The sequence below is a fragment of the Crocuta crocuta genome, unplaced genomic scaffold (assembly GCF_008692635.1).
Source record: "Crocuta crocuta isolate KB4526 unplaced genomic scaffold, BGI_CrCroc_1.0 scaffold19, whole genome shotgun sequence".
NCBI classification, from domain to species: Eukaryota; Metazoa; Chordata; class Mammalia; order Carnivora; family Hyaenidae; genus Crocuta; species Crocuta crocuta.
In genome coordinates, this window is record NW_027551565.1 from 3,192,373 (window position 1) to 3,220,265 (window position 27,893).

A 27,893-nucleotide genomic window follows, 5' to 3' on the forward strand; every position below is an offset into this window, starting at 1 on the left:
CTGCTAACCGTCTTACAATACACAAGACGGTTCCCCATGACTAGGGACTATCTGGTCCAAAATGTCAGTAATGCCAAGGTTGAGAAACCCTGGTGTAAACAAGGTCTACGAAAGAAAAGAAAAAGACTAAACTTTTAAAATGTGCTAAACAAGAATAGCAACTTTTAATGTGAAGTGCTTTTCTAAGTATTTCCAAACTTGAAGCACTGTCAAGTTATCAAAGGGTCCTCCAAGGTGGCACGTCTTTTCAACATCCAACTTCACATTTTGGGAAATAATGGCAAAATGACTTCATCAACTTCACTAAATCTAGTAGCAATCAGGGTAGAAGAGATCCATCAGAATTCAGTACTTGGGATTCTTCCACGTAGCAGGTACTGTAAACTAAACCTGCTATGCAGCAGGTGCCTTCCACTATAACAGCATTTTAACCTCATGGTTAATAAATAAGAAGACCAAATATTAAAATCTTAAAGGTCACTAAATTCTAGAAAATTAATTTTATGCAACGGTCATTTTGTTTATTTTTATTCAAAAATCATTTCTTAGCTTTATGGTATATTGCAGGCATCTGCTAGACAATAAAGAATGAATAAGACAGAGCTCCATATTTTCAATGAGTTCTTGGTCTTAAAGACTCAAAAGAAGGCAGGAAGCCAGCAATTGTAAAAGGGTGCTATATAGATATAATAGAGCGTCTAACATATGCTCAGGGTGCTATGAGCAGAGAAAGGAGCATTTAAATCAGATGGTGTAACAGTAAGTTTGCCAGAAGGACAATGTTTAAGCAGCCTTGTAGGATGAATAAGAATGAGACAGGTGGAATAATGGGGAAGAGGGTGCCAGGCAGAGGGAACAGCATGCAGGAAAATGTGAAAGAACTTGAGTCACCAGGGAATCTGAAAGACAAAGGCAGAATCCTACATCTCTGTGGAGCAATGGTGGAAGAAGATCCTGGAAGAGAAAGAAGAGGCTAAATCTTGAAGGGCATGTAAGACATGACCTTGTACTACAGGAGTTTTGAAGGACTGTAAGAGTTACATCATGCTTATAGTTTCAGAAAGAAACATACTGCACGCACAGGGACAATGGCCCAAAGGGAAATGAAGAGAGGGCAATGGAGTCAAAAATAATTTAGAAAGTAGAATTGGCAAGAACTGGCTGAATTTAGAATGACTCAGTTTTTGGCTAAAGACATGGACTGGTAGTAAGAGCTACCCCTAACTAAAAGGAAATAGAGATGAGGCACCTGGGTGGCTCAATCGTTTATGCGTCCAACTTTGGCTCAGGTCATGATATCACGGTTTGTGGGTTGGAGCCCTGCATTGGGCCCTGTGCTGACAGCTCAGAGGCTCAGCCTGCTTCAGTTTCTGTGTCTCCCTCCTTCTCTGTCCCTCCCCTGCTCACACTCTGTCTATCTCTCAAAAATAAACAAACATTAAAAAAAATATTAAAGGAAACAGAGCAAGAGAAGGTTTGGCAGAATTAAATGCTGAGTTTGGTTTGAGATGTGAGCTCCATGAAGGTAGCAGTCATCTTTTTTGTGCAGTGTTGTGGCTCTCTGCATCTGTTACAGTATGCTTGACTTAGAGTAGGTACCATTAAATATCTGAATAAATAATGACATTTGTTGATTTTGAGGTACCTATGGAACACTCAGATTAATTTTTACTAAGACTTTTGCTACATAGCCCTGAAACTTAGGTAAAAGTTCTGGACATATAATTAAACAATGCAAAAGGAGAGCAATGGCAACAACTTAAGAAATAGTGACTACTAAAGGAATGAGGAAATCGAATAGAAAACCATAGGCCAAAAGACCAACCAACCAACCAAACAAACAAAAAACAAGAGAGAGAAGCAATGACAGAACAGAGGAGAATGTTATAATAGAAGCTCCCAAAAAGCAAGTACTGAGGGAAAAAGTCACCATTAATCACTGCCAAGGAGGAATCAAGTAACAGAAGGATGCTAGACACTTCAGTATATATAGAACATCCAGCAAGTCTGAAAACCTAGCTGTTATTATTTTACTGTATTGTTATATAATATCAACAAACTATTTATCACGTATAGTAACCTGCATTTCCAAACTTTATGAACACGCTTTAGAAATTTTGAGGTCCGTCTTTGCAAGAACATGCTTCGAGGAAGCAAGGTCTTGAGAGACTGGAGTACATAATACGTGGAGCACGAGAAAGTACAAACATCGAGTTATTATTTGCTTACAGTGCTTTGTTGGCAAGAAAGGGGAGAACGAGGGTAGCAGGAAGGGAGATGAAGACTCCAGGGAAGAGGGTGTGGTGTTGCAGTCATGGTACATCAGCCAGTGCTCTGCGTCCTGGCTTAGCTCCCAGGTGTCGCCATACTTACTCATTCTTCACAAAGGCGTGCCTGTTGATGGTCTCTACGACATCTCTGAAGAGAATTTTTGAAGTGAGAGTATAACCGTGGTGTACTACTGGCTCTCCATCTGGGCCATCCCAACAGTCAACTGTCAAAAATAGAACTTCACATCAACAACACAAAGTTTCTGGTTTTGCTACTATTTCTGGAAATAGTAGACAAATATTGTTTTAGGTTTATTATTTGAGATTATGCATATTATGATCATGACAAAGAAGTCAGACGAAGACATGGGCATTCTGACACATTTATCAGAATAAGGAATTAAAGATAGTAAGTGATTTGTTTCTGAGTACTTAGAGTTAACAAAGATGTCACATTCGCAAGCAGCTCAGCATTTACCAAGAATGCTCATTAGAAATCGATCTAAATCCAATCAAGCTGCCCAAGGATTGTGATATTTCTTAACAGGTTGTTCCTATAATTTCATTTCTTACACTTCAGTTTACAAAGGCAGCCCTCCCAAATCAATACCAGGGCTTTTCATTATTGTTCACTTAAACTCATTATGTTTCTATTGCATTTTCATTTTATTAACTCTACAATAGTTATAAAACAACACTGACTTCCTAAGTTCAAATCTTCAGGCCCTGCCAAGATTTATGTGAATATGGGCAAATGATTTAATCATTTAAAGCCTTGCTTCCCTCATCTGTAAAAGAAAATCATGGTAGCATTTGTATCATAAGTTTGAGTGATGACTAAGTATATGTAAAGCTGAAATACTGCATGATACATTGTCATTATGATTGTTATTGATAATACCAATATTGTTATATGTATAGACAGCCTCACTGGCTCCCAACTGGAGAAAGACAACCAATTCCTCACCATTCACCCTGACTTAGAGTTTATCTTCTTTGTTTTACACTCTACCACCAGACTAGTTTCTCAAAAACAATGCTTTCACCATGTTGTTCCTTTGCTCAAAAGCCTACTCAGTGCATAACACAGCATCCAACAGATACATGGTCTGTACTCAGTAGACACATGCTGACTTTATTAATATCCTATAGCACCCCCTGCCTGCTTAACCCCAAGGTCCTTATCTCTTGTGTTAGAGACTAGCTAGCCATTCACTCAGCTTGTATCCATTTTTGCCCTGGCACACAGCAGGACTACACTGCCCAGCCTTCCCTTGCAGTGGGTTATGGCCATCGAACTGTGGGCAGAAATTATGTACACCACTTCCAAGTCTGGTCTGTGAAAACTTTCCTTACTTAGCCATCTCTCTTCTTCTGCTATGACTGCAGAAGACGTGTGCTAAAGATGGCACAACTACAAGATGGAAAGAGCCTAGACCTCTAAATCTTTGCTTGAAAGACTCACCTGTTAGGAACACCTATTTTGGACTTTACATAAGCAAAAAATAAACTTCAGTTGTTTCAAGGCACAGAGATTTTTAGATTTAAATATTAAAGGAACCACTGTTGCCTTAATTAATATCCTAGCTTCTGTCTGACAAATCAATCTTATTTTCTCCTACCCCTGAACTCACAGACTTGTTCTTCCATTAGGAAAGTTTCCTCACATAGGATCCTTCCAGTCTTTCATTTAAGGTCAACCAAAATGCACTCTTTCACTTTTCTTACCTAAACCCCAGTCAAGGCTAAGCTAGGAACCTCCCCCCCTGCCCCGCAAAGAACGCTGCCAGCTCTCATAACATTGCCCTTCCTTGTAGCACAGTCTGGCAGCTCTGGTTGCCAGAGCTGAGAGAAGCCAAAAATCTAGACCTTACTGCTATGAATTTTCCCAATCTTTAACTATTGGCAATTAATCCATTTTTTAAATTACAATATGAGTCAAACATTCTGTATGCTGGATTTGGCTAATGGAATGCCAATGAAAACTCTTGACTTTTAATTAGGGCCAGACATTTCATGACCACACCTATTCTTTATTTTAGTAGTACCTTCCTCATATGTGTGCTTCGTAACTACGTCAGGAGATGCTAGGCCCATTTATTCTAAAACTTTCAAATTGTTCACCATAACCATAATGTGCGATTCGATGGTAAGCATTATGTGTCAACCTTGCTAGGCTACAGTGCCCACTTATTTGATAAAACACCAGTCTAGATGTTGTTGTAAAGATATTTCTTAGGTGTGATTAACGTTTAAATCAATAGATTTTGGGTAGAGTAGATTATGCTCCATAAGGTGGACAGGCCTCATCAGTCAGTTAAAGGCCTGAAGAGCAAAGATTCCCATTTCCTGAAGAAGGAATTCTTCTCAAGACTGTAACATCAACCCCTACCTAAATCTCCAAGCTGCTGGCATGTTATGCAGATTTCAGACTCGGAAATCCCCATGATCACGTAAACCAATTTCTTAAAATCAATCTTTCTTCCTCTCTCTCACGTGTGAGAGAGAGAGAGGCCCTATTATTAGTTCCGTTCCCTAATACAGTCACCTGTATTACAATTAAACATTGGCTGTAAATTATCCTTAGGGAAAAAAAATGAAAAAGGTAAGAGGAGAAAAAAACTTTCAAGGTTAATACCACAAGAATATAAAAAACAAATTTTAAGAATAAAGATGTTATTGAGAAAGATCAAAAGTTTGGGGATACTAAGATAAAGAGTTGTACTATTCCTTTGGGCCTGCAAATGAGGTCAAATGTATCAAAGACATTTTCTAAGAAGAGAAGCTCCATCCATCTTTTGACATGTACTTGACATTCTTTAATTTGTCTTTGGGTATGGATGTGGAAAGAAGGAACAGATGTTTCAAAAGTAATTTGAACAATTTATACACCGATTTAGCCCCCTTGTGGAGGAAAGGGGCATAACAGTTCCTCATAAATGAACTAACATCCTTTTCAAAAAGAATGACTGTAGACAAGGCAATGTCAGCCTGATTTGATTATCATGTACACATAAAAACAGCTCTTGAAACTACATTGGTCATGAAAGAAAGTGCTCTTTTGCTATGATTTATAACATACTCCGAATATGCATAGTCGAGGACAGCTCTCCTAATAATGTTCACACTTTTTTTTTTTTAATAGTTTATTGTCAAATTAGTTTCCACATAACACTCAGTGCTCATCCCCACAAGTGGCCTCCTCCATGCCCATCCCCCCCTCCCCCCACATCCATCAGTCCTCAGTTTTTGTCAGCATTCAAGAGTCTCTCATGGTTTGCTTCTCTCCCTTTCCCCCACCATTTCTGCCCTTCTTCTCCCCCTTGTTCCTACACTTTTGATCTATTCCATCACCTATTGGTGAATGAGGAAACCACACTCCCAAATGATTCCACCATCCTAACATGTGGCAATCATAGCCAAGTTCAAATGACAGGGAAGTTTCCTGTAAGAGCTAATGCCATAATGAGAATGCCGCAAAGTAGAAACCCTCTAACCAACTCCCATGCCCACAAAATTGCCAGTGGCCCATTTTTCAATCATGTCACATATTAGTGCCTCTGAAAGCACTCTGACAAAGAGGTGGTTATTTCTGCAGGCTAGACAAACAGCTAAGATGACAGCTTTTCATAATGGAACTTAAAAGTGTTCCATCCTGATAGCATTCCCGGAGATAACAGGAAAGGTTGTAAACCGATTATAGCTGTGATGCAACATCAATTCCATATTGAGAGTGAAAATCCCCTGGACAGAACATCCATATTTATTAGGTAACTTAGGCTGAAAATCAAAGGAAGGTAAGACCATGTAAAAAATGTTATCAAACTGATTTGCTGACAAGCCCACTTCACCAAAAAAGACTTATTAGTCTTCCCCAAGACTCTCTATAGATCCTGACCAAGGACATTCCTACACCTGTACTAATGGAGATGGAAAACACATTATGAAACTAGAAGCTTGAAAGTGGAGAGATTCTTCAGGTCACAATACCATGAAGAACCTGTCCAGAATCATTATTCTCTACCATGAAGTGCTATCCTTGGCAAAAGCTGCTTCAGAGAAATACCTGTAATACCTGAGATCTTCAATCCATGACCTGATACAGTCTATAAATCAGGTTCTTTAAAAAAGGGGCTGAAATCATGGTAGTTCCTTCCCACAGTGCATTCAAAGACAAAGTGATCACCATAATTTGGAACAGGAAATAGGTCAAGGACAAAACTGATCAAGTCTCCAAAACTAATATAATTCTTCTCTTCAACAAAAATCTTCCAGAAATAATAGTTTGACTTTCACTATCCACTTACAGATTATTTCAATAGAAATAACTGCAAGTCAACCAAATATAAGGGGAGGAATTTGCTGATACGAGCTGGTAAGAGAGATATTTGAGAGATTGCACATTGTTTAAAATTACACCGTAACTGTATATATCCTCAGCTTCCGTGAATATCTAGAGCAGAAAAGCTGTTAGAAAAGGAGAGCCAAGTAGCTTCTTTCTATTACTTTGGTGACTGACAGTTAGAAGGAAAGAAGGGATGTACAAGAGATGGCCCATATTCAGTATCATCTACTGCACACAATTTCTAAACATTCTCATTTTAAAATCAAAAGACCCTTAAAAAGTTAAGATTAAAAATCACTTGTATCTTAAAAAAGTCATTTGTATCTTGCTATAAATTGTCTTAATCAGATAGCTTTCCTTCTTAATACCCCAAAACAAAGCTGGAGGATTAGATGTTCTAATTCAATACAAGGAGTTGATCATGGGAACATGGTTGGGCTTGGGTAGGACAGTGATTTTGGATTTAAAAAGCAAAAAAGAGAAGACCAGGTACCTGGAGGACTTGAAAAGCAAAAGAAATGCCGTACAGGACACAGCAGTTAACAAAATTGCAAAACCGTCTGGAGTAAAAACTATCACTTCATGGAGTCACTACAAGTCATTTTCCATACTTGGCCTCCAAGGAAATGTCAACATTTAAAATGATAGGCAATCATCACTGTGACCCCAATGAGGGTATGTGCCAGGAGAATCTCTGCATGTCAGACATGTAAAATTTCTTGAGCACTGAATGAACAAAGGGTTGAATAATGGCTGAGAGCAGAATGTCATCTCAAGACCTTCTAAAAGGTTTTTCTTTATGTTAATATTTCATAAGCATCTTCATTACTCAGTTGCTTAAGCTACTCAATTATCAGTCACTCATTGTCAGTAGGTGTTCTCTGCATTGACTGCAAAAATGCCATCTCTTAAAGCATAAATTTCCAGAACACTAAATTTGTAGTGGTTCTAATTGTTCTATATGTAGGCAGTTCTTAAGGCCTGTCCAGTTTGAAAATGTTAATTGACCCTGATAACATGCCAGAAACTATATGACAAAGACCCATCCAGTTACTAGTCTTATTGCCCTACGGCTTTATTCATTTCCCAGACTCTATTCCACCACCGCAAGAACCTGTTATCCACTGCTAACTCCCAGCACATCCCCACCAAAAGTGATTTCCCTTTGTACCATGGAATCTCTATTCTATCACAAGCTCCCTTTTATCATCAGACTCTCTGGAGTTCTCCTTCAACCTCCTCATCTTAACAATCACCTTACCTTGGGGGACACTACCATTCTCCACAGACTTTTTTAGTATAAATCACAGACCAACAGGCATTCTCTAGGGTTTAATTGCTATGTTTAAACAATTGTTCTCCTACATCCAATTAAAAAAAAAAAATCTCCTTACTTTTGAACCTCACTTCATCCAACTCTACCTTTCTGGCATCTTCCAAGCGCCTTTCCTATAGTATTCTTTCTGTACTTAAGTATCTGGCTTACAGGTTTTAATCTACAACTTTTAATCTTTAAAATTTTTCATATTTAATCTACCTGTCAACATCCTTTGTGAGTTAAAAGTCCAGGTGGGCAATTTATTCAATCCTTTGGCTTCAGCCTCCCCAATGCTAACAATCCCATCCTCACTCTACTTCATTCATGCCCACTCAAGACACACCCTGGATACAGTCATCACCTGTAACTTCATCCAAAATCTCGCTCTGCGATAACAACTCTCTGCTCTTATTTTGTGTGTTTGTGACGACAACTTTCTCCATATTTCTGTTTCTAAAAACAAACCCTGTGTCCTCATTTTCTCTTCTTCAAAGTGTCAAAATCCCCCACACCTGTGTCATCCAGTTTTCTAATGCAGAAAAATGCCAAGTGATTAACCCACAGCACATTAGCTACCCCCAAATTCTCACTTACAGGTCACCAAAACTCTCTATCAAAAGACACCGGGGCGCCTGGGTGGGTCAGCTGGTTGAGCGTCCAACATTAGCTCAGGTCATGATCTCACAGTTTGTGAGTGTGAGCCCTGCATCAGGCTTGCTGCTGTCAGCCCAGAGCACAATTCAGATATTCTGTTCCCTTCTCTCCCTGTGCCTCCCCAACTTCTGCTTTCACCCTCACTCTCAGAAATAAGTAAAATGTTTTTTAAAAATGTTTTTAAAAAGATACGAATAAACTCCTAGCTGCTAAATGCAACCAGATTGGATAGTCTTTATTTTACTTTTCTGTTGCATGAGACATTTATGACCATTTTATCCTTTAGGACCCAGTGGCCATTCTGTGTTAATCCCCATTGGCTACCCTTGCTCTTCCCACATATAATGCTGGATCACTTCACTCCTCAGGCTTCATTTGCTTCTCTGCTCCTCCCTGTAAGTGATCTTGTACACTTTCACGATCTTAACTATCACACACAAAACTCAGAATTATGGGGTGCCTAAGCGGCTCACTCGGTTGAGCATCCAACTCTTGATTTTTGGCTCAGGTCATAATCCCAGGGTTGTGGGATTGAGCCCCATATCAGGCTCCATGTTGAGCATGGGGCTCCGTGCTGACAGCTCGGACCTGGAGCCTGCTATGGATTCCGTGTCTCCTTCTCTCTCTGCCCCTCTCCTGCTAGTACTTTCTTTCTCTCTCTCTCAAAAATAAATAAACATTTATTAAAAAATAACAAATAGATAAACAAACAAATAAATAAAACTAAACTAAACCTCAAAATCATGGAATCTTTATCTTGCCTGGATCTTTCCATTGGGTTCAGATATGATTATGCAACCAACTGATACAAATGTCCGTGTAAATGTTACAAAGTCACTATAAACTCAACAGATGGAAAATTGAACTCATTAATGCTCTCTCCCCAGATTCTCTAAAGTATGTGAGGACACCATTCATTCACTACCGCTCTCACCCTCATTCCTTACATGCTTTACCTCTTGCATTGGATACTGCTGAGTTTACTTCTTTATATCTATGTAATTGTCTCTCCAACTCATTTAGTCCAGGTTTTTATAACCCTTCCTTTGAATCACTGTAATAGCTTTTCCACCATTCTCCTTGCTCTACCTAGCCTCACTCTTCTCTTCTTCCCCTCCACAAACACATATTCTAAAATACTTGTCCTCCCACATCATGACCCAAGTGATCTTTCTGAACTGCAAGTCTGATCATATCACCATATGTATTAAAACCCTTCAGGGGTGCCTGGGTGATTCAGTCAGTTAAGCGGTTGACCTCAGCTCAGGTCATAATCTTGCAGTTGGTGAGTTCGTGCCCTACATCGGGCTCTGTGCTGACAGCTCAGAGCCTGGAGCCTGCTTCAGATTCTGTGTCTCCCCCTCTCTCTCTGTGCCTCCTCTGCTGACGCTCTGTCTCTCAAATATAAACATTAAAAAATTTAAAAAAAAAACAACAACCCTTCATTGAAGGGCGCCCAGGTGGCTCAGTCAGTTAAAACTTTGACTTCGGCTCAGGTCATGATCTTGCAGTTTGTGGGTTTGAGCCCTGCATAGGGCTCTGTGCTGACAGCTCAGAGCCTGGAGCCTGCATCAGATTCTTTGTCTCTCTCTCTCTCTGACCCTCTCATCTCACACTCTGTCTCTCACTCTCTCTCTCTCTCAAAAATAAACATTAAAAATTTTTGGAAAAAAATGCTTCACTGAACGCTTGTTACGAAAAGCTAGAGTTGATATTCCTCACCACAGCACTCAAACCCTTTAACTCTTTATGAATGACCCAAGTTCACCTTCCCAGTCTGTCAATTTCTCATTGCATTTTACCTCACATCTTACTCTTCGTACCAACACTTCTTAACGTGTATCTGATTTTCCTGCTGGAATTCTCACACTGTACAACTGTTTTTAATGTCCACCCATTCTGCAAGACTATCCCTGAAGGCAGAAACCATGTCCTATATCAGAGTCCTCACAATCAAGACCCCCCAAGAAATTTAATAAACGTTGCTGACTGAGAGATCATGAAGTGTCTCAAAAACAGTTATCCTGAACTATTTTTGGCATTGTTTAAATAAAAAATATCTTTCTAGGAAAACTTTCATTTTCATCACAATTTTTTAGCAACTGAAGGTGCGCTTCCTAACTTCTGGTACATCTCTCTCTCTCTCTCTCTTCTCCTGACAGGATAATAAGGAGGATCCAGAGAGCTCCATGAGTGAAGAATAGCTCTATAATAAGCATAAAAATGGTTCTGATTAGTGTGAGTACATGTATTAGGTCTCCACTCTTCAGACTAGACTTGACTGGCTAAAGGACACGTTCATCAACACACAGCAGAGCTCAGACAAATCACGAACCTTCCACACAGCGACAGCCCTCCTGTAGCACCCGTGCGTACATGTCCACTTTGGACTGAGAAAGGAGCTGGTCTCCGGTCAGGTATGTGTTGTGAGAGGAAGCGATGTAGTAGTTGCACAGAGGCTGATCCATGTCCTGGTACACTTCATGGTGCAATGGGTTAAATATGTCACAAGCGGGACTACGCATGAAGTTCGTGAACCCTTTGGAAGAAAAAAAGAGTGAAGTACTATAGTTTTCAAAGAGTACTTAATTGACTCTATCAGGGACAATAGAGATCAAAGTACGTTCATAGTGGGGTACCTGGGTGTCTCAACTGGTTAACCGTCCAGCTTCAGCTCAGGTCATGATCTCAGGGTTCATGAATTTGAGCCCCACGTCAGGCTCTGGGCCTGAAGCCTGCTTCAGATTCTGTGTCTCCCTCTCTCTGCCCCTTCTCCCCTTACACTGTATCTCTATCATTCTCTCTCAAAAATAAATAAAAATTAAAAACAAAAATTTTTTAAGTATGTTTGTAATGATTATCTTACTTATACTCAGGACAGCTAATGTGAGGAACACTAAGGCAATGAGAGACTTGTTTCAGGTCAAATAGTGTCGAAAACTGAAATATGACTGGGGAATAGCAGTTTCAACATAAGCTACAGAAAAATAAGTACATTTTTCAAGAATTTTGATTGAGTTTGAGAGAGGGCTTATTCCGAAGCCATTCAGTAACCCTGAACTCAAGCTAGGATTAGGCAGCATGATCTAATGGGTGACTGATGCAGTGTTAAAGCAATTTTTATACAAAGCGCTTTACTGAGCAACCATCCATTTGAGAAGTTATTCATTTAAAAAATAGTACTGTTAGTGCCATAGGTGAAGTAACAGGTCAAAAGTTAGGCATAGCCTAAATTCAGAGTGTGGTTATTTGACTATGAGATTGGTTTGGGAAGATGCTGCTAATAGCTAGCACATTTTATAACTTTAAAATAATGTTTAAAGATTATGCAGAAATACAAAGAACAAACTGATGGTTGACAGAGGGGAGGGGGGGAGGGGGTAGACAAAATGGGTGAAGGGGAGAGGGAGGTACAGGCTTCCAGTTATGGAATCAATAAATCACAGAAATAAAAGTGCAGCTTAAGGATTATGGTCAATGATATTGTAATAGCCATGTAATAAGACAGACAGTAGCTACACTTATGGTGAACATAGCATAAGCTATAAATTTGTAAAGTCACTAAGATGTAGACTCAAAACTAGTTTAGCACAGCTATATTCAAACAAGCAGATATTCTGTAGAAAATCTGATCAGTTTTTCTACAGTTTTTCAAAACATAATAACTAGGTAGAAGAAGCATTCAATAATACATGAATAAATACTTGAATGACCTCAAGTACTTAAGTGGAATGATTATCAGGTTAAATTGCTTCAAGTCTTTGGGGCACCTGGGTGGCTCAGTCGGTTAAGTGTCTGACTTCAGCTCAGGTCATGATCTCATGGTTCGTGAGTTCAAGCCCCAAGTCAGGCTCTGTGCTGACAGCTCAGAGCCTGGAGCCCGCTTCAGATTCTGTGTCTCCCTCTCTCTGTCCCCATCCCTGATCACACTCTGTCTCTTTCTCAAAAACTAAATAAACATTAAAAAACTTTTTTTTTAATTGCTAACAAGTCTTCAAGAAACTGTATAAGTATCCTCGGAGACTCTGGAGAATTTCTTCATGCCTATCTTTATGACAGTAATGTAGAAATCATGTTTAATTTCATTTGGGGGGCCCACCAAGCAAAAACATTCATTTCTTGGTAAAGAAATGGCCCAAATTAGTTTATCTTCTCTAGGTGTTTTTAAAATGGTTCTTAATCTATATGTTTTAAATTATTCCTTTCTTTTAATTACCCTCCACCCCAGGAAGTAAACATGTGGTATCAAACCTCCTTGTCCACACTGAACCTAAAAGCAATGGGGGGGGGAGGGCAGTAAAAAAAATAGCTAAGATAAACCATGGCTTTGGATGTTCTTGAAGGCAATGGGGGGTCTTGGTAGTCCTTCGTCAAATTATTGGTTCTGCCTGGGATTTGTTCTTCTCTTGGGTAACAGTCTGAAATTTGTTTCCTCACACATTTTAAGTATATACAACTTACACATACATGTAGCCGTATTCATATTTATATGTAAGATCCTTGAAGCTACATTCTGATTATATAACTCTGGGCAAATTACTTAATTTCTTTGAGAGCTTCACTTTCCTCAACTATATAATGAAGTAGTCGTATTAACAAAATTTGTGGTTCCAACAACATCTCCACTGCTATCAGTGGAGTGAACAAGGTAAAAACAAGTTCATTGCCAAGATTTTTAAAGAACCATGTACTTTCAAAGTCACTAATGTCATAGATTATTTTAAGATCAAATTTCCTTTTTTGAAATTACCAGGTTGAATCTCTTTCCAAAATTAGCCATTTGAGAAAAGTCCAAATATTTCTTGACATCTGTCACACACATGGTGGCATCAGGTTGACTTGCTTAGAGTGGAAAATGCATATCATCATTGCCAAAGTAAGAGAAATAGCAATATCATGGTATCTCTTTTACAGGAAAATACATTGTTTCTCGAGTTTTATTTGAATCACCTGTAATCTATGAATATCTTCTGATTTCCGTTACTAAAAATTTTGCTTGAATTTAACTTAGCAAATTGAATTGAAAAATGAGAAATTAAGAATATTAATTATTTTACCTTCTATGCCGAGAATATTTTTCGTCTTATTTTCTTCTGAAACTTCGAATTTCCTTATGATGTCAAGACAATAGTCGGCTGTCACATTGTTCATCTAAACAAAACAAAACATTAGTAGGGTACCTGCAATTTCATGAGATATTTCCTTCTATGCTAAAAAGGCACATTGATTTTTTAAGCATTCGTGATACAGTGCAAGGTGCTTTAAGGAGCAGTATTTGAGATCACAGCAACTTTATCTTTGGGAAACGATCATCTGAATCTTCCCATGCTACCCTTCAGATTTAATCCGTGAAAACACCCCTTCAAAAACTAGACAAATGTACTCCATGAGTCAAAATTAATAAAATTAAATCAATAATCAATGCAAACCACTGTCAAAATCTACTTACTATAAACTAGTAGCTATCTGCAAATTAATATTTTCTACACAAACACTACAGTTTGCTAATCATAAATATATACAGAGAGAAAATGACTGCCTGGAAAAACAAGATGTCCTAGGTAAATCCACTCATGGGTATGCAGATCTACAGCTCTTTCCATGGAATCACAAGAGCTATCTGCCATGGTAATTCAAGATCACAAAGGTTGGCAAGAGAAAATAAAACCAAAAACCTAGAGGAAGCAGCTAGCATAACAAAGAACTCTGGAGCTAGATGGCTTTTGTCCAAATTAGCCATCTTATATTATTAACAGTGGGATCTTGAATGAGCTACTTACCTTCTCTGTGGCTACCTTATAAGGTGGTTGTGAAAATTAAATGCATTACTATTAACATGTGACATCAAAGAGGCAGTGCATGCTATTATTATTGAGGCATTCTCAAGGTAGCTGCCTGAACATCACATACTTAGTGTCACTGGGCAAAGTAAACTCTTCAAGAATAATTATTTAAATAGCAACATGAAGGATGTGATATTTTAATCAAAATTCTATTTTGATCTATCAGTGACATTTAAAAATACTAATGACCAGTGATAGAGGAAGCTAATCTTATGAGCCATTCTCAATATTTCCCAAATATTCTCTCTTAGGTTTGATACTTCTGTTTTAGTGAAGTCTCATTTGTCTAAACAGTCAGTTTAAATAGCATTTAAACCTTTTGCAGAGGAAAAAAGCTCTGTTTTGCAGCTATTTTTTGCCTGCTTGAAATAACATAGAATGCATCCCCCCATCGCCCCACAAACTAGCTACACAATGGCTGATGCATCCATTGAGTAAATTTTGCAGTCCTTACTATATTCAGAGGCTTATATTACCAGACAACACCAGAAAATACCATAAAATAAATGAAATCATGATACCTGTAAAAACTCTATTGACCTAGTCAGGCTTTGAGTAGGTCATTATATTGTCTGCTGTATACTAGAGAGATTTATCACATGCAATCTAAAAACTAAATAATTTCTCACAAAATAAAAAAAAATGGGGCATCTGGTTATCTCAGTTGATTAAGTGCCCTACTTTAGCTCAAGTCATGATTTCGCGGTTCATGAGTTTGAGCCCCGCACCAGACTCTGTGCTGATAGCTCAGAGCCTGGAGCCTGCTTCGGATTCTGTGTCTCCCTCTCTTTTCCCCCTCCTACTTGTGCTCTCTCTTTCTCTCAAAAATAAATAGGTAAGCATTAAAAAATTGATTAAAAAATAAAATAAAATTCATCTGCCATAGGAAGCCCAGGTTTACACTGAAATTATTTGGTTTATGAAGCTGTTTGTTCAGAGATGTAGGGAGCCTTGTCCTGGACTTAGGTCTACCAGCAGCCCATGGGATCTAAAACCCATCAAAAATGCCAAAAGCATTATATTCAAGAAGTAGTCAGTAAATTAGTAAAAATATTAGTAAGCATTCTAAGAAGCTCACAATTTTCTCAGCATTATATAACAATAAATGGGAAATAATCCATTTCCTACCAAAATTCAAGTATTAAGGATTAACTCTGAAATACAGTAAAAACCCCATAATAATGAGAAATGAAATGTACAAGTCAATCAGCTTCCCTCCTTCCCCCAACCCCTGGCCTAATTTAATTAACTCCCCAATAGCAAACTCCTGCATTTACGAAACTGAATTTTTCAGACCTTACTTAAAAAGCTACTGTGAAATTCTACTGTACCAAAGAAGGTTCAGCATGGGTTAATGCTCTTTACTATTCCTTTCCCCTTTGGTTTGCTCCCTATGTCATATAGTTAATAAGGTGAAACAGAAAAGAACTTCTCCCTACTCTACTCCTATTTCTCATGGAGCTCATTTGAAAGTTTTGTTTGCTTTCAATATCTGAGCCACTTGCTGTTTCCAACGTGAAGGACTCTTATTACTGTACCAGGCAACTGGTGCAAAGACTGCTTTAAAAACCCTGGATTTAATAATGATCCTTTACATTTATGTAATGCAGTCAATGCTGTGCAGTTTATAAAGAGCTTTTACACATAAAATCTTAAATAGTTCTTACAACAGTCTCATAGACTTGCTGTTTTTATCTCCATTTTAAAATATGCAAATTTATGCTAGAAAAGGTTTGCTATCTCAAAGTCACAAAACTGAGAGGAGGCAAAACCAAGTTCAAATTTCATTCTTCTGACTTCATATTCAAAGCCTTTTCTTTTGCATTATACCTATGTATACCTATATACATTATTATATGTCTCTGGGTGGCTTTCTTCATTTCTACTGAAAAATTGAAATGCTTACTTTCAAAACTTATTGCTTTTTCAACACAGCTGAAACTCCTAAATCTTAATTTTTGAGATGCTTTAAACCATCAAGTCAGTTACTATAATTTGACTTCTTTGATTATTCCAGGTTGGATTCCATTCTCTTGTCCTAGTTTGCTATCATACTCTAATTTCATCCAAAAAAGACTAACTGGCCCTCATATTAAAGGCCAATCCAATCCACTTTAAGTGGACTAGTTGAAGAAACCAAAGTCATAGACCTCCATATAACATACTAGTATTCTGATACTAACATTTTTTCCTCAGACTTCTTGTAAAGTTATCTGGGGAAGTTTTGACAGTGAGTATGAATTTCAAAACAAAGTCAGAAGTAAATAATTAGATTTCTTATAGCTATGATTCCCAAAGCACACCAAACCCAAAATCATAATTTGCAGAGAATTTTAATATTGCTAAACTCTTTTCAATTTATTTTTATCAAAGTCATATATATTCATAAATAAGTCAAAACTAAGCATATGATTGAAAGCAGAATTCCCCCTTTTCATATGGACAACCACTCTCCAAGAAAAATAATGTCAACATTTCTACGTATTTCTGTTGGAAGGAGTCTTTAAATTCTGAATTGTTTGTTAATGATGCTATTTTCTGTTTTTATACACCTTATGCATTATCTATGGATGCTTTTATTGTATTGGACAAAAACTTCAGCTTGTTTGGGCCAGCAAAACTTTCTCCTCTACCCCTTCACCTAGGATAGTTATACCTTAATTTTTTTATTTAATTACTATTCAGTGTTGAATTATTCTGATTATGCAAATGTTGGGACATTGAGTCTATTGTATAATGATCGTGTTTCTTACATATATTTTTTTCAATTTGTAATTGCTGCTATTTCTACCCATTTGGTGAATTTTTAGTGTCATCTCATAAATTCTTCCTCACAATGCTAATGGTGTCTCAGTTACCAAAGGCAACAAACAATTCATGAATTCCAATGTTTTATTTCCTATAAAGGTCATCCTTCTTCCAGGCTGCTGGGGTTCCAGCACTTTATTCAGGTTTTGTTCTGACTTCATTCTGTCACACTCATCAGAGAGCACTTGGAAAGTAAATTATTTATTTCTTGCTTGTGTTTCTGTGTTCTTCCGTGTGTGTGTTCTTCTGCATGCACGTTTGGTTGACAGATTCACCAGGTAGAAAATTCTAAGTCAGAAATCATTGCTCCTATGTTTTTGGTTTCCAGAGTTGCTATTGAGAAGTCTGATGCCATACTGAAAGTACTCCTTTTATAGGACCCGCCTTTGCTCATTAACTGGATCAGTGCATTTTTCCCTCTTTTTTTCTGCAAACTTTTAGGGTTTCACTCTCTCCTTGGCATTGTGAAATTTCATTATCATTTGTCTCTGTGTGCATCTTTTTACATTCAATGCGCTTAGCACCAAGTGGCCCTGCCAGTTGAGGGAGTTCTATCTTTCCATGCTAGTCATTTTTTTGTATTATTTATTTTATAATCTCCCTGCTATTTTTTCTTACCTTTTTCTGTAACTCTAATTTATTCAGAGAGTGTACTTTCTGATTCAATCCACTAATTTCCTTATGTTCTCTTTCTATTTTTCATTTCTGTTTGTTCTATTTTATGGGCAATTTTCTCTTTATCTTCTAAGCCATTTATTCAGTTTAGTTCTCTGCTCTTTTCTTCCTCAGAACCATCTTTTCCCATAGCATACTGCACTTGCTTCATGGCTGCAATTTTGTGTTTCATCACTCTGATGTTAATGGTAGTTTTTAAAATTTCCTTGCATTGCCTCTATTTCCTCCAAGTTTCTCAGTGTAATTTGTTTGCCTTGGCCTCTGATTTTTGTAGTGTAGTATTTCCTCAAACACGTGGTAAGCCTTGGCTATTTAAAACTCATCTTCAAAATTAGCTATTGAAAAATGTATTTAAAATCAAGTCAGTAATAAATTGGTTGGAAGCTCTGTATTCACAAGCAGAGCTCAGTGACTGGGGGGCCTCACTGTAGAATTCCCTGGCTGAACTATTTTATTAGATGTCTGATGTATATATTTTCAGATTTTGGGAGTCCTCCTGGGGCTGGTCTATTAGTTTCCTAGGACTGCTATAACAAATTAGCACCAACTTGGCTTAGAACAATAGAAGTTTATTCTCTCATAGTTCTAGAGACCAGAAGTCCAAATTCCAGGTGTGGGTAGAGTTGGTTCCCTCTGGAGAATCTGTTCCATGCCCCTCTCCTTACATCTGGTGGCTGCTGGCAAACTGTGGCATTCCATGGCTTGGGGCTTCATAAGTACAGTCTCTACCTCCATGGCCATCTTCTGAGATCTTCTTTTCTGCCACTTACAACAGCATTCATCACTGGATTTAGGGTCCACTCTAAAGTTAGCATGACCTCATCTCAACATCCTTGATTTAATTATGTCTACAAAGACCCTATTTCCAAATAAGGTTACACTCAGGGTACCGGGAGTTAGGATTTGGACTTATCCTCTGGGGCCACTATCCAACCCACTCTAGCTTATCATAGTCTCCCATTTCCTACCTGTAATTTTCCCTATAGAACCTGGGAGCAGAGTGTTAGAAGAGCGTTCTGGTTCTCTCACTTCAGTGCACAGACATTCACTTCGTCCTTGTACTCATTACCTATTGCTCTGAAACTAGCCACCCAAAACATAGAAACTTGAAATAACAACCACTTCTTTAAAAATCAGATTTGTGCAGGAAGGCAAGTGGGACTGGCTTTGGCTGGACAGTTATTTTGCTGTTCTCGCCTAGCGACTATTCAAGTGCGTTTAGGCACCTGATCCCCAGACTACAGCTCAGTGTCTAAGGGGGCCTCACTCACATTATCTTGGTTGGTGCTGGCTGTTGGTCCTGGGCCTCTTTCTCTGAGTAGTGTCTCATCCACAAAACCCTGCCCTGGTTTCCTCACAGGGTAGTCACACAATTCCAACAAGGCAAGAGTGGAATCGTCAAGGCTCTCGGAGGCCTAGGTTCTTTGTACATCATGTCTGCTACAGTCTATTAGTCAAACCAAATCCCAGAGCTAGCCAAGATTAAAGGGGCAAGAAAACAGAGTCCACTTCTTGATGGGAGGAGAGGCAAAGTCGCCTCACCAAGGGGCGTGCATATAGGAATAGGAGAATTACAACAGCCGTCTTCACAGACTATCTACCACAATCCCCATGTTTTCAGTACTCAGATGTGCCTGGTATGCCTCAGTCTAGAGAGACCCTTCTGGACTATCTTTCTCCAGTTCTGACTTTCACTTTTATGCCAGGACAGCGGAGGGACAGTTTCTGCTGCAAGGGGTAGGAGAGAGGATCTAGAGCCCTACTTCCAACCAGTGCTTGGTTTTTGACACCTTCTCACCTTCTATTTTCAAGACCATCACATGACTTCAATTCTTGAGCTTTTCCGGGGTTCCCTTTGACTAATGAAATTGCTTTGTGGTTTCCTGCTCTGTGGGCTTGAGTTTCAGTGCTCTGGGGTCTGCTTTAAATCAGACAAATTTCAAGATTTTGTTGTTCCTGTGCCCTCCCCTATCTCTTTGTCTCCACAGATTTATACAGAAGAAAAAGTCTCTTTCCTGTATTTTTGGTTAATTTCAGAAGGGAGTGGAGAAACACCTCTCAGTGAATGGCCCTTTGGTTTTCAACTGAGTAAGTAAGAATTTTCCTCCCCAAAATGGCTACCTCTGACTAATTCTGAAATTTAGCCACAACTTTCAAGCATTTAAATATATGACTATTTCATGGAAAATGCCATTTGGGGAACTATATTAAAGGCTGCAAAAATATTACAAGATGTAATTACTCTGAAAAGTCTCTCAATTGCTTCAACTGTGAATAATTAAGTAAATGAACAGAAACTCAGGAATGACTCTTAAAGGAATGCTTTTATGATGAAGAAAATGCATTAAAAAATAAAACAAACTACCTAAAGGGGGTAGTTATAAGCAAAGAAGAGTTTATAAGTATTTCTCATAGAGAGGTATGGTTAGAATGACAGTGAATCTCATGAAATCATTCTGGATTCAGTAAAGGATAATGAAGGGAGATGGTACAAACAACACTGGTAATTGGATTAGAAGAATCAAGGGAATATTTTATCAGAGCGATTAAAGACACAAAAAGGGCACCTATTACAAGCGCCACAATTAGATAATGTATAGATCTATGTCAGAAAAACAGTTACAATAAGAAGAGGGCCCTCCAGCATGAGATCAATAAAGCTCTGAAAATTCCCCTGGAATTAACCACCCATATGCATATTTCAGATGAAAGTGATGCATTAACAGAAATCTGCTTTTGGCTTATCCATGGAGATACGCTTTGTGCTCAGAAACAGCTAGCTGGATTTTCAGACTCTCAGCATCTAAGGATGCTTCAATAGTTTTGCCTTCTCTTCCTCTCGCCTCAAGCCACAAGAAACAAAAGGATAGAAAGAAAGTAGAGGCTTGTTAAGAAAGGCTTGTCAAGGGGGATGGGGGAATAAAATCCAATTATAGCTCTTGAACCAAAACTCTGAAAAAGCATTGAACACAAAACACATTCTGCCCCAGTGCCAGTAAAGGGATAGTAAATCTGAAGGAGACAAAGATTGCCTTTTGGCAAACACAGGGGGGAAAATGAAACCAAAAACCTCAACCAAACCTCCTACTTTGGAATCACAAGCTAGTGGATATGGTGATCTTTATCTGTGGTTTCAAGGAAGCAATGAAAGAGAAATGTCAGCCAGCTGGTCTCTTCTAATTGGGACTTCTTCATGGATATAAAAGACAGAATTTCCCTTAGCACATACATGTTTTAAAAATGAAAGACATAATCAAACAGCATTTGGACCTGTCAAAGTATAAATTCAATTTCCAGAGAGCTTCGGTGAAATAAAAATCTGACCCGTGGGCCAATATTTGACTTCAGATAATCTTTGACAACACATATGGCCAGCAGTGATATTTTATTTCACAACTGAGTAAATCTGTAAAAGTTGAATACTCTGTTGTCTACACCAATCTTATGCCATCAGAAATGAATGAATTGCTGCCATATGAATGGTCAAATTGACTCTAATTTGTTCCATTGTGAAAATCCCATTTTAAAATTCAAAATCCTGGGGCGCCTGGGTGGCTTAGTCGGTTAAGCGTCCGACTTTCGCTTGGGTCATGATCTCGCAGTTCGTGGGTTCGAGCCCCGCGTCAGGCTCTGTGCTGACTGCCAGCTCAGAGCCTGGAGCCTGTTTCAGCCTGTGACTCCCTCTCTCTCTGACCCTCCCCTGCTCACGCTGTCTCTCTCTCTCTCTCTCCTAAAAATAAATAAAACATTAAAAAAAAAAATTAAAAATAAAATTCAAAATCCTACAAAACTCTTAACCAATGACTCTCATGCTACAGATTTAGATTGTGTCCAATTTTTCACTATTTTAAAATGCACGAGTGGGGCACCTGGGTGGCTAAGTCGGTAAGGGATCCGACTTTAGCTTAGGTCATGATCTCGCAGTTTGTGAGTTCGAGTCCAGCATCAGGCTCTGTGCTGACAGCTAGGAGCCAGGAGCCTGCTTCGGATTCTGTTCCTCCTTCTCTCTGCCCCTATTCCATTCACTCTGTCTCTCTCTCTCTCTTTCTCAAAAATAAACATTAACAAAAAAAATTTTTTTAATGTTTTATTTATTTCTAGCAGAGAGAGAGAGAGAGAGAGAGAGAGAGCGTGAGCAGGGGAGGGTCAGAGAGAGAGGGAGTCACAGACTGAAACAGGCTCCAGGCTCTGAGCTGGCAGTCAGCACAGAGCCCGACGCGGGGCGCGAACCCACGAACCGCGAGATCATGACCTAAGCGAAAGTCGGACGCTTAACCGACTAAGCCACCCAGGCGCCCCCAAAAAATTTTTTAATGAAATAAATAATATGCACAACTTTACATCCTTTTTTCCTCCCCAAAATGGCTACCTTTGATTAATTCTGAAATTAAGCCACAACTTTCAAAGCATTTAAATATATGACTATTTCATGGAAAATGCCATTTGGGGAACTAGAGGCCTAGTCAAAAAAGGACTCAGAAAAGCCTATCTAGAGTTTAGTTAAGGAAAAGACTCGGTCAGTTCCCATAATTCACTAGAATGACTCCCAGAACTCAGAAAAGTACTTTATTTAGCAGAACTGTAGAACTGGTTTACTACAAAGTGTACGACTCATGAACAGCCAAATGAAGAAATACATATGGCAATTATGAGGGGAAGTGTTCAGAGCTTCTGTGCCCTCTCAGGGCACACCCTTTCCCCTTCCCAGTCCGTGCACGTAGCTTCACCAACCCAGAAGCGCTCCAAACCTCATGGTTTAGGGGTCTTGGTAGAGGTCTCATTTTGTAGGCATGATTGATTAAATAATTCCCACCATTTGTGACGTGTTTGAAACCTAGAGGACATTATGCTATGTGAAATGACACAGAAAGACAAATGCTGCATGATCTAACTGATAAGTGGAATCTAAGAAAGTCAAAATCATGAAAACAGAGTAGAGTGTCAGTTGACAGGGACTGCGGGGAACTGGTCAAAAATACAAAAGTTCAATTATGCAGGAAGAAGAAATTCTAGAGATCTAATGTAAAGCATGGTGACCACAGTAAATAATACTTCCATAAGATAGTTGATCTTAAGTGTTCTCACCACACACACACACAAATCAGAACTGTGTGAGGTAATGAATATGTTAATTCAATTGATTGTAGTAATTTTACAATGTATACATTATATCAAAACCATACATTGTATACCTCAAACATATACAGTTTTTATTGGTCAAGTACAACTCAATAAAGCTAACCCCCTCCCATCACTTATTCTTTTAATTTAGTGAGAAACAGAACTTAAATATAAAAAAACGAGTAGTATGAGAAGACCAGCCTTGTTGACCACAATTCAGCCTACATAGAATTAAAATTAAAAGGTCTTGTTTTAAATATATTTTGGGATTCTGTTTGCTAATCAGGGCTTAATTTCTTCTCACATAATCAAATGTCAATTTCCTATCAGTTATCAATGAATTACTATATTGCTAGCTAAAAATTATGTCATAGTTGGAGCACCTGGCTGACTCAGTTGGCTAAGCAACTGACTCTTGATTTCAGCTCAGGTCATGACCTCATGGTTCACGAGTTCAAGCCCCATGTCAGGCTCTGTGCGCAAAGTGTGGACCCTGTTTTAGGATTCTTCTCTCTCTGCCCCTGCTCTGCTTGCACACATATGAACATGTGTTCTCTCTCTCTCTCAAAATAAATAAATAAACATTTTTTAAAAGTTTAAAAAAATAATTATGTCATAGTTAACAAATACCTACCTGCATTATTAGTATAAAGAAAACATAACTATTCATCTAAAATGAAACACATGAGTTAACATCCACTACTTTGTGGAAAAACATGCATTTCTATACTCAACATATTTTAGGTAAAATATTACACAAGTGTTCGATTTATCACTCCCTCTTAAGAGCTGCTAGAAACATGTTATAAATAACTCATAAATAAGATTTTTTTTTGCATGGAATTGTGATATTTACCCATCTATCCTAAAAATAAGGTATTCCTATATCCAACATCAGCAGAAACCTGTATATTCATAAATATTTCTAAGTAAACACGTAATTTGACAGTCTAATGATACCTTTTGTTCCACCTTCAAAAACTGAGCTAGTTCTTCCACAGTTAGGTGATCTTTCTTGTCACTGTAGCTCAAGAGCAACAAATAAAGGTCCCGTCTCAATGACATCATTTTGTAAAAAACACAGAATTCTTCAAATGTCAGAGTTCCCTGATTCTCATCTGTATCAGCTTCCTGAAAGACGCATAGAATAAACAAGGCAGTATGAGAGTTTGAAATAGGAAATTCAGTACTGAGATACTGAGAAATAATGTTTACTATAAAAAGGCTAAAACACATTTCACAAATGGTAAACACATTCTCTTAAAGCACACATGGATCGATTTAAAAACTGACTATTATGCCACAAAAAAGTTTTATGTTATAAAGAATCAACCTTATAAAAACCATTTTCTCTGATCACAGTAAATTTATAAACCAACAAAGAAAGCTTTAAAAAGGAAAGTAATGAGAGGGAAATGAAGTTTTCAACCTATTAGAAAGCAAAGTAGATTAAAAACAGATAAGATAATAATTCAACTCAAAAAGCTAGAAAAAATAAGCCAGAGAAAATATAAGGAAAAATTATAAACAGAAGCAAAAAACAATGAAATAAGAAACAAATAGGTCTATCATCAAAGGGAGAGCAATTAAATGAAAAGCTCATCTTTTGAAGAAACTAATGAAAAAGAAACCTTGGAGAAGACAAATCATGAACAAAAGAGAAAAAAATATCTAACACATTATGAAAATATCAGTCTCTAACCAGCCTCTGAACTGTAATTCAATCAAATATAATTTTTAAATATAACAGAATCTCTCTTAATTTAACAAAGGTAGCTTATTGCTCTTATAGCCATCAGGATCATTGATACCTGCTTGTTTGCTCTCCACAGACGTCTGAAAATCCATTTAGAGTGGATTCTATTGAAGTTATTTGTTTCTAGTAATTATTGAGCAAGAAACTTTCAACATGTATCTCCCTTCTGATTGGCTGAATTTGTCAGAAAACACTAAAATTGCTGGGGATATGTTATGAGCAATGAATCTGTTTACATGATCTTCATTTTAAATGAACTAAACCAAAACTGACAGGGAATGAATGGTATCTTGAAATGCATTGGTTTTATGACATATACTCAAACATAGGGGGTTTTAAACATAGCTTTGAAAGTCAATGTGTTTATAAAAAATAGATTTTTAAAAAAACTTTGTTAGCTTTGGGACAATTATGAGCACACACTTTAGCCAATATTTAAATCATACAGTTTCATTGCAGAGCAGAGTGCTGTTGCCTTCTGTCCTTTTAAAAGTAGAAGGAGAATGGTCTATAAAATACCCACATAAAAAGGTGTCTGAAGGAGGAAAACATAGAAGTAAAAATAGATCAATAGCTTGTGTTATTCCTTTATCTTACTTCCAAAAAGTACTCCCAACATCATTATTTTTGCGACTATAGACTTTGCCTTTCTCTTTAAGCTTGGCCCCTCTTATTTAATCAGCAGCTACTGTTCAGTACAATGAGCATTTTCTATGGAAAGGAACAGATGGGAGTGTGGGGCTCACAACAGGACAAAGGTAAGATGTCACAGGGAGTACCCGGAACATGGCAAACCTTTCCATATAGTTGAAGGACAGTTCACTCTATTTGTGACAACCCATTCCCCCTCCAAAGTCCCTCACTTCATCTCCAAGTTCCTTCTATGGAATATTCCTTCATCTTCTTTCCTTTTTCTTATGTTCTCCAGTGCATCAGGAGCAAGCTCCTTTCACTGCAAACCATGTCCAGCCAAGAGTTTCCCAAGAACAGGCCCACTGTTAGAGGTCACAGAATGGAGCCAGCCTCCACCATTCCTTACCACAACTCATCCCTCATGTCATTTCTGCCCTTACCACCTCTAAGAACAAATGGTTAGAAAACAAAAGAAACACAACACATTATCTATCATAAAATATCAACCCTCTGCTTATTCTTATAGGTACAAAATATCACCTAGATACAAAATACCACTTAGAAAAGAAAATTATTGCAAAACATGAATTGTGGGTATGCCTTATCTCCAAATAAGAGCACTTCCTAAATTAGTATATTAACTATTACTTATAACCTAACATTGTCTTTGCACCCACTTAACAGAGCTCACTTCTGCACCTTAGATGGAAGACGAAGTACAATCCCAGCTGGGTGCCACAGAATAAGTCTGTGCTCAAGGATTTTCCTTAAGGACTGACCATCAAGGAAAAAGCATGTCATCTAATACCAACAGGCAGTTGAATGAACTTCTGGAGAGCTCCCTAAATGGTAGAGGTGATGTAGCACTTCTAAGCATCACGATTTTAAATCTGAAACTCCTCTAAAATGAAATAGAGCCTCTTGAGGCCTTCAATAAGTGCTGGTTTTTCATGTTACTAAGTCTTTATTCTGATCCTCACAAGAGCTCTGTGAGGTAGGCACATGAGATGTTATCCTCTCGCAGGGACTTCATGGAGTTTGCTCCAGTATCTAAGTGCCAGGTAAAGTACTTATAATTACTCTCTGAAAAGAGCAACAATAAAAAAGCATTTTAGGAAGTGACACTGTGGATACATGCTGAGTTTAGGAAGTCTTTTTTTTTCCTTCATGAAACAAAGCACCCCTCTTTTTTTTTTAATGTTTTATTTATTTCTGAGAGAGACCGAGACAGCGTGAGCAGGGGAGGGCCAGAGAGAAAGGGAGACAAATAATCTGAAGCAGGCTCCAGGCGCTGAGCTGGCTGTCAGCAGAGTCCGATGCAGGGCTTGAACCCACGAACCGTGAGATCATGACCTGAACCGAAGTTGGACGCTCAACCAACTGAACCACCCAGGTGCCCCAAAGCACCCCTCTTTTCCTAAAAGAAAAATAAAACACTACAGAGCAGGTAATATCAACTTCCAACATAACAAAATAGCCTTTGAAATATCTAAGAACATCAATAACCTACAACGTATATTTTACATGAGGCCAATCCACTTATGAAAACATACCTGAAACATTTGTCGGACTTTTCTCCGGGGCAGATTCACATTCAGTTTATGCATCAATTGGTGTATCTCTTCAATATTCAATAAGCCATCACCATTCTTATCAGCTTCCTCAAAGGTCTGCTTCACCCACATGAAGAAAGGTCAAGAGAAACACTTTCTTTTCATGAAAATAAAAACTGCTCTCTCACAGAATACTCCCAAGGACATTTATCACTAACACAGAACTTGAGAAGAAATTCTTTTGAGGAGGCCCTGCCTGCAATCCAGGGGCTAGTGATCTGCTAACAGTGACAACAGGCAACAGGGGTGGGTGCTGGGAGGGGGTTCCCTTCACTTTGAAATGAGAGTCAAACCAAGTTCCTTTGGGAGTTTCTTTAACTCACACATTTTTATACAATCCATTAAGGAATATGATGTGATGAAACCTCAAATATGCCAAATTTAGGCCTTATCTTCCTCCTCTATGACCTTCCATTTAGTTTTTACCTTCACAATACCCCACACTGGATAATTTTTTCAGTTCCCTTTTCTCAGTCCAATCCTATATTTAGAAACTGTCTAGTTCGATCTCCTCATTGTTGAGATGAGGATATAAAACTAGAGGAGAAGGAGAAGTTTTTTAAAAATGTTTATTTATTTAGAGAAAGAGAGAGCAAGCAGAGTAGGGGCAGAGAGAGAGGGAGAGAGAGAATCCCTAGTAGGCTCCACAATGTCAGTGCAGAGCCCAGTGCAGGGCTCAATCTCACCAGGCTCCCCAGGGCCTCCAGCATCCCAGCAGAAATTTGCTAAGGATAAATTTCTAAGAGATCCAAATTTTTGGAAACCTAGTCTAGTATTCTTGTGTCCTATACAGAAGATCTGTCTCTATGCTATATTCATCTTTTTATTACTAGCTTTGAAGATTCTTACCTAACAGC

General features: G+C 38.3%; 1 protein-coding gene across 1 annotated transcript in view; it reads right to left on the bottom strand.

Moving 5' to 3' along the window:
- The window catches only part of PLCH1 (phospholipase C eta 1), a 204,414-nt gene that overhangs the window by 47,037 nt on the left and 129,484 nt on the right, over positions 1-27,893 (bottom strand). The window contains exons 5-9 of the mRNA XM_077750100.1: positions 26,977-27,106; positions 23,995-24,165; positions 13,645-13,738; positions 10,923-11,126; positions 2,374-2,494 (exon numbers count right to left, since the gene is read on the bottom strand). Of these exons, the coding sequence (XP_077606226.1) occupies positions 2,374-2,494; positions 10,923-11,126; positions 13,645-13,738; positions 23,995-24,165; positions 26,977-27,106 (720 nt within the window). The remainder of the gene's footprint in view (positions 1-2,373; positions 2,495-10,922; positions 11,127-13,644; positions 13,739-23,994; positions 24,166-26,976; positions 27,107-27,893) is intronic.